This window comes from Caloenas nicobarica, chromosome 37 (assembly GCF_036013445.1).
Source record: "Caloenas nicobarica isolate bCalNic1 chromosome 37, bCalNic1.hap1, whole genome shotgun sequence".
NCBI classification, from domain to species: Eukaryota; Metazoa; Chordata; class Aves; order Columbiformes; family Columbidae; genus Caloenas; species Caloenas nicobarica.
The window spans coordinates 2,017,299-2,029,812 of record NC_088281.1 but is presented as its reverse complement, the minus strand read 5'-3'; the positions used below and the strand labels follow the sequence as shown (position 1 = coordinate 2,029,812).

Here is a 12,514-nt window from a genome sequence, read left to right as displayed (position 1 = left end):
CAGCCAGTTCCTCCTCCTGGCGTTCACAGACACACGGGAGCTGCAGCTCTTGCACTTCTGGCTCTTCCTGGGCATCTACCTGGCTGCCCTCCTGGGCAACGGCCTCATCATCACCACCATAGCCTGTGACCAGCACCTCCACACCCCCATGTACTTCTTCCTGCTTAACCTCGCCCTCCTTGACTTGGGCTCCATCTCCATCACTGTCCCCAAATCCATGGCCAACTCTTTGTGGGATACCGGGGTCATTTCCTTTGCAGGGTGTGCTGCCCAGGTCTTCCTTTTATTTTTCTTGTTTGGTGCAGAGTATTTTCTTCTCACCATCATGTCCTATGACCGCTACGTTGCCATCTGCAAACCCCTGCACTACGGGACCCTCCTGGGCAGCAGAGCTTGTGTCCACATGGCAGCAGCTGCCTGGGCCAGTGGGTTTCTCAATGCTCTGCTGCACACGGCCAATACATTTTCACTGCCACTGTGCAAGGGCAATGCCCTGGACCAGTTCTTCTGTGAAATCCCTCAGTTCCTCAAGCTCTCCTGCTCAAACTCCTACCTCAGGGAACTTGGTCTTCTTGTGGTTAGTCTCTTACTAGTATTTGGGTGTTTTGCGTTCATTGTGCTGTCCTATGTGCAGATCTTCAGGGCTGTGCTGAGTATCCCCTCTGAGCAGGGACGGCACAAAGCCTTTGCCACGTGCCTCCCTCACCTGACCGTGGTCTCCCTGTTTGTCAGCACTGCCATGTTTGCCTACCTGAAGCCCCCCTCCATCTCCTCCCCATCCATGGACCTGGTGGTGTCTGTTCTGTACTCGGTGGTGCCTCCAGCAGTGAACCCCCTCATCTACAGCATGAGGAACCAGGAGCTCAAGGATGCCCTGTGGAAACTCATATCCAAGTGTTTTCTGAAGCAATAAACTGCACATCTGCTTCTACATAGCAGTTTTAATGTAACTACTTAGAGGCCCAGCCTCTCATCTCTATTTTCTGTTGTTATTGATGGTTTTTTTTATTGTGATAACATTGTCATCCCCTTTCTAAATTACTTTCTGCTTTTCTTTTATAACCACTGGCTGTGTAAATGAGGAGCCATGATCTGTGTGTATTTAAACAAAATAAAGGGTCCTGTAGTGACTTGTTTTTCAATATATATCCTTCCTGCAAGGCCTGTTTGGTGCTGCAGGGACAGTTCGTGTGTGCATGGGAGGAGGGGAAAAGAGTCCAGCCTGGCAGCCCTGCCAGGGAGCACCAGCGCTTGGCCTTCCAGAGCTGTTCTCGTTCCACTCCCACACTCTCCTTCTCATCCCTTGTGTTGGTGCAAGGCCTGAGTGCTCTGGCAGCCTGGTCACCGTCCTGCTGTGTGTGAGTCCTGTGAGCGCTGGCAGGGACAGGCCATGGGCACTGCTGTGACAGAGCTGGCCTCACAACAGCCTTTGCAGATGGCAAGGTGATCTCCTCAGGGCAGGGCCAGAAGGTTTAGCTCTTCTTCCAAACCTTCTCTCAAAAACATGCCCAAGAAAATGGCCACAGATGCAAACACCAGGTTACAGCTGCACAGTGTGTGTGTGCAGGGCTGGGCACACAGCAGTGTCCTCTCACAGCCAGGCCTCCTGCCAGAGACCTGCAGGACCAGCAGAGCAGGGGCTGGGCTGTGCCCCTGTGCACTGGACACCCCTTGAGAAGAAGTCTCAGGACAATCATTATGGACTGGCCCCTCACAACCTTCATTTCCAGCCCTGGCCTCTCTCCCCAGCTCACAGAGGTTGCTCTTCCCTCCTTGGTGGGACACTGAATGAGTTGTTCACCAGTCCATGTTGACTTTGTACAGATGAGATGTAGGCACACACATCATGTACGTGAGGTGACATGAACGCGAGTGATCACAAACACCATCAATTATTCCTTGTTTTTCCATTAAGGTCTGTGGCACAGACAAGGTCTTGAGGTCACTTGATGTTGGGAGGAACACCCCATGGGAAATCACCTGAATGCAGCACTGCGATCTTCTTCCTTGAACTGAGGTCCCCGTATCCATTCCTCATGACGTGGGACATCTCAGATGAGTGCAGAGCAGGGTGACACACCACAGGGCTGAGGTGTCTCCCGTCCTTTGGGAGTGGCAACAGGAGGCCAGAGGGACACTGTGACTCCTGCCTCTGTGTGTAAAAGGGACAGACTCTGTCTCTGAACATCCCTGGGTGCATAAGCAGTCCTGAGACCAGCTCAGACACGGATGCCTGATGGAACCCTGGCATTTCTGTGTGTGACTCCAGGAACAAACCTCAGTGGCCGAGTGAGATTCATCTCAGCTGCCTGGGACAGGCTCATTGCAAGTGCTCCTGTCTGCTACATCACCCTTGCCCATGATTCTGGACTGTGCTTTCAAAAGTGGCAGCAGAAACACGGGAGTTCTGAGTTCCTTGGGAAAGGAAGATGTCAAACCCATCTTCAAGAAGGGCAGGAAGGAGAATTTGGAGAATTACAGGCTGGTCAGCCTACCTCCATCCCTGGGAACGGGATAGGCCGCGTCTTCCTGCACCAATCTCCAGGCACCTGAAGGACAAGGAAGGGATTGCTGAACCAAAATGAGCAGAAAACCCAATGAGTCCCAAGAAATGCTCTCAACTCATTCCAGAGCTTTAAACCCCCGGGAAAGAGCTCAGTGACAGTGCAGCCCATGCAGTTGCATCTGTGTCCCTCACTGAGCAGCACAACCAGTGTGGAGTCACCCCATGGTCCTGCAGCCAACCTGCTCTGTAGAGCATCAGTGCCAGGTTGGGGCCCTGTGGGGAGCAGAGGGAAGGGGCCAGGAGCACCAGACCAGATCAGAGGAGGGATGGGGGGAGATCAGACAGGAGCTGACCGGGGCTGGAAATTGCCTTGGAGAGAAAAATGCTGGTGTTCAGTTGCCCCAAGATAATACCCAGAGTTCAGGGTGCAGGGCCAGAAGTCCTTGCCGTCCTGGTGCTTCACCAGGCCTGGGAAGTAGCTGCAGAAGGATTGGTGTCCCCCACTTGCCATCTCTTAGTGCATCATCCCTCGTGAAGGGTGGCATGGAAAGCAAGTCTGGGACCCTGTGTCACGACTTGCACTGAAGAAAGTATTCGCCCAGAAGCCACATCATTTTGCTCTGGTACTTCAGTCCTGGTGCTCATCACATGTCCTTAAGACAAACTTATGCACCCCTCTTGTCAACCTTACCCCAAAAGTCACCCCTAGACAAGGCTCCTGAGCTGGGGCCAAGCTGGAGAACTGGGGTTCAGCTGTGACCAGAGGAAGGACAAGGCCTGTCCTGGGTCCTCTAAAGGGCCGGCAGCCTCTGTGATCTCCACCAGAAAAGGCAGCATGCAGGAGACTGTAGACCATCCCCATGCCCATTGGAGGCCCTTAGGAAGAGTTCCTCTCTCCAAATATCCAGCCCAGCTTGTTGCTGCATGAACAACCAGGAGAAACTGCCGCAGGACCCTCATTCCAGACCCCATCTCCTCCACCCCATACAGGCAGTGCTCTCCCCCTTGTCACTGAGGTGGTTCCAGGGACCCAAGAGACACCTGTGAGGAGGAGATGTTGGGTAGGGACATGGTGTCTTTCAGTGCTCCTCATGCTACCTCCTGCTGGGCTTTGTGCCACTGGTCACAACCCTCTGAGCCTGGCTGTTCAGTCAGTTCTCAGTGGTGCTAAACAGGAATATGCCCATGAGCACGTTGGGCTGCACTGGGAGGAGCGTGGCCACCCAGCCAAGGGCAGTTATTGTCCATCTTGACTCCGCACTGGTGTGGTCACATCTGGAGCGGGGTGTCCCAGTGGGAGGTTCCCCACTCTGGAGAAACGGGGAGGAGCTGTTGTGTGGCCAGAGAGAGTCTGGGTCATGTGTGGAGGTGTTCAGAGACCCAAACTTCTTTAGCCTGGTGAAGTGGAGGCTGAGGAAATGTGCTGTTTTTACTGAGATTGAGTTAATTTTCTTCATGCATTTTGAATCTCTCTCCTTCATAGCTACTACAGTCTTTTGTTTAGATTTGCTATGAGAATAATAACACTGTTTCTTCCCTGGGATAGATTTAATTTTTCTTTTAGCAGCTTTACAGTGTTTGCCTTTTGGTATGAAAGGAATGTCAGAACTCACTGATATCTTGGCTGTTGTCAGGGAAACCAAGGACTTCTTTGGCCATCCAGCTGCAGATGCAAATTGGCAGGAGAGGACACAGACAGGACAGCACCTGGGTTGACGTGCAGGCTGATCAATGAAATATTCCCTATGATTAGTGTCATGCTCAGTCTAAAGCTGGAGCCAGCTTTTAGGGCTTGTTACATCCGTTACTTTGGGTTTTCCAGCTGGTTTGGTTAGTTCCATTCAGAAGTTTCATTCTGTCAGGAGTTCAATGTTAGTTCGGCCTTTTGCCATTCTGCCATTTTGCAGTTGTCCTTTGGGTCTTTCTGCCTGTTGCCCTTTTGCTCTCTCTTGCTGGGATCAGCTGTTCAGCAGCACAGGTGGGGACACACCGGGGTGAGAACAAGCTGGGGAAGCGCATGGGGTGTCTGCAGCCTGTGGGGAAACAGCCACAGGCCTGGGACAGTGTAGGATGGACTGTGGTGGAGATGGCCAAGGGTGCTGGCAAGGCTGGATGTCCCTTAAAGACCCAAGGTCTTTGTCCCCTTGGCTATGGCCGATGTCCCTGACAGCGAGGCCCAAGAGGAGACACATGGTTGTCATGGCCATGGCACCCCATTGCCTCCTTGCACCCCCCAGGGAGTGTCACACCATTCTCCTGCACTGGGCATCATCCCCACATCCCCAGGAAGAGCCCTGAGACACACATGTGAGTGGCAGGATCTCCCTTCCTAGGGGCAGGGGGTCAAGGCTTGGCCATCCTCCTTCATCAAACAAATCAAGGGTTTTCTCAGCATCAGAGCTGCTGCACTTTGCCTTTGCCTGATGCAATCACTGCCTCCAATTATCTGCTCTAACGAGTCCCTGGGGAGGCTTTGTCAGTAACAGCCCTCAGTGGGGCCCATTAATGCTTCAAGGTACTTTGGGCTTTGCTTCTGACTTGGACTTCTTGAGGAGATTCTTCAGTCTGTCCTTGGTATCTGAGGTTCATGGACTCAGCACCAAATACGCCATGGGGCTCATTGAAACAGAGAAAGCCATAACGAGCGATGTTTCTTTCCTAATTTTCTTCCAATCTTCAAGAATTGTAGAACTAACTGGAGAGGTTTCAATGGGACGCTTACTGATGAATATTTCAAAGAAGATTTCATAAAGGAGGGTTTTTTCTTTCAAGGGTATTTTCTGTCATTTTTCAGTGTGTAGAAGAAGTGACAGCAGCATTCTGCAATGGACATTGATCCAGAGGGTCTCCTGAAGCCATCTGGACAGGCAGGAGAACAGTCCCTTGAGGCTGGACACTGTATGGACACCCTTGCTCCTGACCGCCCACCCCCAGTCTGCCCGTTCCCTCATTGGCCACCTGGGACTTGCATCACTTTTCCTCACATCAGACTTCTGCACTGAGCTCTGCAGGTGGATGCTGCAGCTCCTGCACACCAGCTCCCACCTGCTCTCCTGTGTAAACACTACACAATTTCATAAACACTAAACCACTTTCCTCAACTGTGTGTGTGAGCTGGATCTAATGAGGTCCACCATCCACAAGGGACATCCACACAAGAACTGTTTTAGACAGCGAGATGGGAAAAGATTAATTAATTAAACCTCTGAAGAATGGGGCAAGTTTGTAACTCCCTGAAGCTCTGAAGCAGAAAGCAGACAGTTGAGAGGCAACTGAGTGACCAAAGAGCAAGTGGAGGAGGAAACCTGAGAGCACTGGGAAGGGCAAACGTCCAGACAGTCTGCTGGAAAGTTGTCCTTTGACATGGACATTTAATCAGGAAAAGTGGAAACTCCTGAATGAAGACGGAGATGAAATAATAGAGTGTTGGTAATAGAAGTACAGGGGAACACCAACATTTGTTTTCGTACTCTTAGTACACTTCCCGGTAATTCACTTTTTAACATTTTTTTGTGTTTCTGGTGGGGGTTTTTTTGTTTGTTTTGGATTTTTGTTTAAATATGTTAAAAATAAGCCAACAAAAAACCCCAGAAACAAACAAACAAAACAAGCAAAACAAACAAAACAAACAAAAACAAAAACCCAAACCAAACCCAAAAAAACCAACAACAACAAAAAAGTGCAGCTTTCCAGGCAGACATCAGTCATCAGTTGTCTCACCATAAACAGCCAGTGCCATTTTCGGGGCCCCAGTGCACCTGAGGTGCTGGCCTGGGATTGGCATCTATCACAGAGGACCTGGGGGAGACCAGAGCACCTTGCAATGCAGGTGGAGCCTGGGCAGGGGTTCCCAGGGCATCTACACTGGCACCAGGTGTCTGTGTCCCTGGAGCTGAAGACATTTGTGTCCTAAATCCATTCCCAGTTCTGGAAAACTCTTTCCTTTTCAAAGAAAAGAAATCGCCCCACAAAGGCTTAAAAAAAAAAAAAAAGAAAAAAAGAAAAATAAAGAGAAGTATTTTGACACCTTCCTTTGCTTTGGATCTTTGTCTTCAGTTCTTCTTATTTTAATTTTCATTGACATTAACTGACATCCGATGGGCCCACAGGCATTAAGCCAAGATCATTTTGTGTCTTGCATAGTACCCCATGCCCTCTAAACCTTCCCTGCCCAGGACTCCTCACACTTTGCCCAGAGCGAGTCATACTGAGCTGTTGACTGGTTCACTGGTTGAGATGTTGGTTTAGATGGTCACCTCCAGCACACCTGGATTCATGGCCCATAATCATCTGCTCTGACCAGTTAGAAACAGAGCCCAACATCACAATGGGATCATAAGAGAACTGAGGTTGAAGGGACCTCAGGAATCTGCAGTCCAACCTGTCAGAAACTGGGTCAGACCAAGGTGTTCAAGCCTTGATTCAATCAGAGATTGAAAACTTGCAAAGACAGAGCCTGTGCAGCCTCTCTGGGTGACCTGAGACAGCACTTGGCTGAGCTCCTGGGGAAAAAGCTTTTCCTTATGTCCTGGCTGAACCTCTCTCACCTTCCACCCATTCTCTTTTGTTCTTCTACCACGCACCATGGTGAAGAGCCTGGCTGCGTGTTCTCCATGACCTCCTATAAGAGTTGGTTCGAAGAACAGTATTTGCCTGAACGTCACCATCAGGGACTTGGAGAACAGATGCCCTGATAGAAAGAACTGTACAAGGACTTGGAGAGAGGCCTGAGGAAAAGAACTGTGTTGTACAGGTCTCTCCGACCTGGGGCTACAGGTAACAATAGCTGCTGTCCAGAAGATGGATTTTCACCTGCTGCCTCAGCCAAACTTGCCCCCACCTCCTCCCTGCTACTAAGGCCAGCGAAGCAGAGCATGCGCAGAGGCTTGACGAAGGTCTAGAGGTCACCCAGCGGACCAGTAAGAGACCCCTGAACCGAGGTGACGCAGGCGCAGACGGGTTCTGGCAAGTGAAGAGGGGACTCTTCGGGCCTGCGCAGTTAGGCCTGGATTGCGAAACAAAGGCGGTGATTGGCCTCAATCAACGGGAGAGAGGAGGGGTGAAGAAGCGTAAAAGACGATTCCCAACTGGACATCATTGAGATGTCCCCACCAAAGGATCATGGATCATGACGGAGGACTGGCAGGATGCTGCTTTTGGGACCTGAGACCATAGGGACGCCTTTGGAACTCATGGTGGTAGCTAATCCTCTTTCCCCCTTTTTTTTCTCTTTCCGTTTTCTCCACTTTCTCTATCGCGTGCCGCTTTATGGGCAAAATAATAAAGTTAACACTGTTTGACTGAATTGTAACCCCTTGGCATTTTGGTCGCCTTAATTTTGCGCTTCGAGATCAAGGTAAATGAACCATCACGAGTCCATCATTGAATGGACCGTGACATTAAATTGGTGTCACGGACAGGATTCTGAGAATACAGAGGAGTGCAGGTGCTGTGTGGTCTGTAATAGGGGAAGAAAGTTTCGCTCCAGCCACACCTGGCCCTACACCCGATAAGGTGAGAGGTGTCCAGAAAGTAAGGGGGGCGATTCAGTTTTTTTGCACACCACACATGCCTTGGTGTTGAGCACTCCAAGCTTGAGTTGAGGGCTCTGTCTCTGGGATCTCAAAGTGCAAAAATGGGTGTTGTTCTCATGTTGATGAGAATTGTCTGCTAGAGAGAGTGAAGGGGCAATCCTGTGTGTTTGCGTAACTAAGTTGAGCCTGCCCGTAGCAGATTTTTGTCCCCTCCAACCACTCGGGAAAGAGAAGGGTGACACAGCAGTTGCTGTGCTTTTGTATAACTAACTTGTGCCTTCCCGACGTGGGTTTGGTCCCTTCATAATAAGAATGACTGAAAAGGTTGATAATCAAGATTTTTGGTTAGGGAAAGATCGAGACTCATTCTACACACTTTTAGCAAAGTATGGGGCTCGACCCTCCATACCCAGAGAGGACTGGGCTTGTGATAATTGGGCTAATTTACAGAGTGTAGTTGTGGATAACTTTTTAGGAGACATAACATGTATGTGTGGTAAGCAATCCAGGGCTCCACATGGCCGCGGTTTAGGTTTAGGCTGACGCTTGCCGTCCTCTGCCAGCAGAGACATGGAACAACGTCACGGCGCGTGGACAGTGGCTGATCACCAATAGCAAATGGGGATGGGACACGTGATCAGCGCATTGTAGCCAATCATTACCGTTTCTTTAGCGCGTGCTCAGGGAAAAAGTTCTATATAGTCTTTGTTGTTATGTTGAATAAAGGAGAACGATTTAACCCACATTGGGATGCTGTCGTTATTCTGGCCAACTCTTTCCGTCCAACGAGGCTCATCCTAAGGATCCACTCCGACATGTAGTGGACCGAGTGATTTCTCTACAGACTAAGTCTAAGTTCAGATCAGATAAGAACAAAGCTATGGTCTGTGCTGTCCTAGGCCAGCCTAGTAGCAGCGATTGAAGATCACCTCAGGCAACGTAGTAATGAAAGCAAAATTATAGAATCCCTTGAAAATCTGGTGCAGATTTCGCAAAAAACGATCTCCAATTTAGAACAATTAGAAAATTCTTCACAATGATTCGAAAAAGAGAGGGAAGAAAACCGCTCATTAAAAGCTACTCTAAAGGAGGAATGTTTAAAAAGCACAGGAGTGCTGAGGGAGCGGCAGCTAGAGGAGAAAAGTATCTAAGAAATAAATCAAATTTACCCTCAGAAAGAATTGGAGGAGATGAGAAAACGTGATGAGGAATACCCACACGTGAGACCCTTAGTGAAAACAGAATATTTTTGTGCAAATGAAGAGGATACTGACCCTCACATTACAACTAAGCAAACACCTGACACTGCCACCAAGCTGGCCAAGCTAAAGAGAGAGTATGGGCGCCTCCCTAAAGAATCTGAAATGGAGCACATGTGGCACATATCCCTAACTGGGGGAGACCAAATTCAGTGAAGTGAACAGGAAGCTAATGGTTACTGGGGGCATGGAGTTTTCTTAACAACTGGTGACAGACGTGCCCCATGGTCCCTAACCCAGCGAGCTGCTTATTGGGCTGGAGGGCTGAACCCTTTAGATAGAGGAGAGCCCTGGCAATCACTGGCACACCTCATCAATTGCTAGAAAGTGCACACAAAGCAGCCTGCTTGCAAATGGTACATGAAAGAAAATTGATTCCTGAATGCGAATCCTCAATGATGCTGGCAGTGAGTCCTGACATGATGACTCCCTTGATAAGGGGACTTCAGGAATCACTTAAACCTTCAACGGACAATCGCGTTGATGAGCCCAGTAGGTTGGAAGGTTTGATTAGAAGCCAGGGTACCAGAAGTGGGAGCCAGAGAGGTGGACCTGACACTACCATTGATTCACTCTTTACCCCTGCCCCGACTTCCCCCAACCAACTAAATACTAAAAAGGTGTGGACGTGGGGGGAAGCAGCACAAGAATTGATACATTATATAATAGGAAATATGGCCCTGTAAAAATCTTAAATGAAAGGTCAAGAGCAATCCATCATATTGAAGGAAAGAATCTGCCCCTCTCTACTGGTACTGCTGCTGCTACCAGTTCTGCGAGAAAGCAGCATCCGCATATTAAAAGAGGAAAGGGAGAACAACCTAAGATCTGACAACAATGGTGGTTTTTAGGAATTAAAAAGGGAGTTCCCAGAGATATAATAAAGGGCTTACCCCTTGATAAACTGAGTAAACTGGTATCAAGGTGGCATAATCCAAAAGAACATTCACAGAGCATGAAAGAAGTCCTACCCGTTATACCTTCAGCTCCCTCCTCCACCGAGCATGAAAGTGTCTCCCAGAAACAGGAAAACTAGAACCTCCATTCCCTCCATTCCGCACTCGTACCTGAGGGCAGGATGTGACAGGCTGTGGATATTACAACATAGTCCAGGAGCTTCTCAGTCTCTCTGGGCACCTCCTTTGCTGAGGACCCTGTCAACTGACCGAGGGTCCCACCCCTCCTGCCCCCCAGCTGGTGCAGGTGAAGTCACCCTGCCCGGGGCAGGGGAGGATGTGACTGTCAGCACCTTGGTACCACCCTGGTGTGTACGTGGGGACAGGCACAGTGGGGTACAAAAGGTGCGAAGGACCCATCGACTGCCCCATTGAAGGCTCTGGATCTCAGGGGGATGTGCAACTGCCACAGTGGGGCATTGTGATGTCACTGGTGATGTCACAAAGGGCCCCACCCAGGCACCCCTTTAAAAGCGGGGCAGGGGCAGCAGAGCTGCACCCTCTGGCAGGACAGGGACGTGGCCACCCCACTGTGGCCCGGTCCTGGTGAAAGAGGAGACGTGGTGGCAGTCAGACACGCTGCCATGGCTGGGACTGCTACCGGAGCCGCTCTCGCTGCTGCTATGTCCCATCCCTGGAAACTGTGAGGCCACTAAGAGCCAAAATCTCCCATCCCTGGACACCTTGGGCCGCTCAGGGTTAAATTTCCTGTCCCTGGACCCATTAGGGCCCCAAAACTTAAAATGTCACGTCCCTGGACAACTTGGGCCACTGAGAGCCAGAATGTCCCATGCCAGACCCCGGATATCCCATCCCTAGAGACTTTGAGACCAAGACCTAAAATGTCCCATCCCTGGATCCAAGATGTCCCATCCCTAGACACTTTAGGCCACCCAGGCCCAGATATCCCATCTCTGGACCCCATGAAGCCTCTGAGACCCAGGATGACCCATTCCTGGACACTTTGGGCCACCAAGACCTAAAATGTCCCATCCCTGGATCAAAGATGTCTCATGCCTGGAGACTTTGGGCCACCAAGACGCAGGATGTCCCATCCTGGGACCCAAGATGTCCCATCTCCAGCCCCCTTGGACCATCCAGGCCAAGATGTCCCAACCCTAGACACTGTGAGGCCATGAAGACCCAAGAAGTCTCATCCCTGCACCCTTTGGGGACACCAAGTTGTAAGATGTCCCATCTCCAGCCCCCTTGAGCCATCCACGCCAAGATGTCCCATCTCGGGACCCCTTAGGCCACCAAAAGACCTAAAATGTTCCTTTCCTGGACCCACTGAGCCACCAAAACCCAGGAAGTCCCATCCCAGACTACAGATGTCCCATCCCTGGACACTTTGGGCCAATCAGACCCAAAATGTCCCATCCTTGGAACACCCAGGGAAAGATGTCCCATCCCTGAACACCTTGGGCCACCAAGACCTAAAATGTACCATACCTGGACTCTTTGGAACACCCAGGCCAAGATGTCCCATCCCTGGACAGTTTGGGGCCACCAAGACCCAGGTTGTCCCATCTCAGGACCCAAGATGTCTCATCTGCAGCCATCTTGGGCCACCAAGACCTTAAATGTCCCAACCTTTGGACCTCTTGGAGCACCCAGGCCAAGGTGTCCCATCCCTGAACACTGTGAGGACACCAAGACCCAGGATGTCTCATCCCTAGACCCTTTGGGGACACCAAGTCCTAAGATGTCCCATTTCCAGCCCCCTTGGACCACCCAGACCAAGATTTCCCATCTCTGGACAACTTTGGCCACAAAGACATAAAATGTCCAATCCCAGACCCCGAATGTACCATCCCTGGAGACTTTGGGTGATCAAGACCTAAAATGTCCCATCTCTGGACCCCTCAGACCACCAAGACCAAAAATGTCCTATCCCTGGACCCCTTGGGCCACAGAGAGCAAGGGTGTCTCATCCCAGACCCCGGATGTCCCATCCCTGGACATTTGGGCGAACCAGAGCCAAGATGTCCCATCCCTGGACCCCTTAGGCCAAAGAGACCGAGATGTCTCATCCCTGGACACTTTGGGCCAACAAGACCAAGGATGTCCCATCTCTGGACACAATATGTCCCATCTCCAGCCCCCTTGAGCCACCAATACCTAAATGCCCTAAACCATGGACCACCCAGGCCAAGATGCCAATTCCCTGGACACTTTGAACCACCAAGACCCAGGATGTCCCTTTTCTGGACCCCTTAGGCCACCAAGATAAAAAAAGTCCAATCCCAGACCCCTGGA

The 12,514-nt window shown here is 50.6% G+C and overlaps 1 protein-coding gene across 1 annotated transcript in view; it reads left to right on the top strand.

The window, feature by feature from the left end:
• Positions 1-361: 361 nt before the first annotated feature.
• Positions 362-12,514, top strand: part of LOC136001069 (olfactory receptor 14J1-like) — a gene marked incomplete at its 5' end in the record, with an annotated part of 52,204 nt that continues 40,051 nt past the window's right edge. Inside the window, one exon of the mRNA XM_065655117.1 lies at positions 362-823. Within this exon, the coding sequence (XP_065511189.1) occupies positions 362-823 (462 nt within the window). The remainder of the gene's footprint in view (positions 824-12,514) is intronic.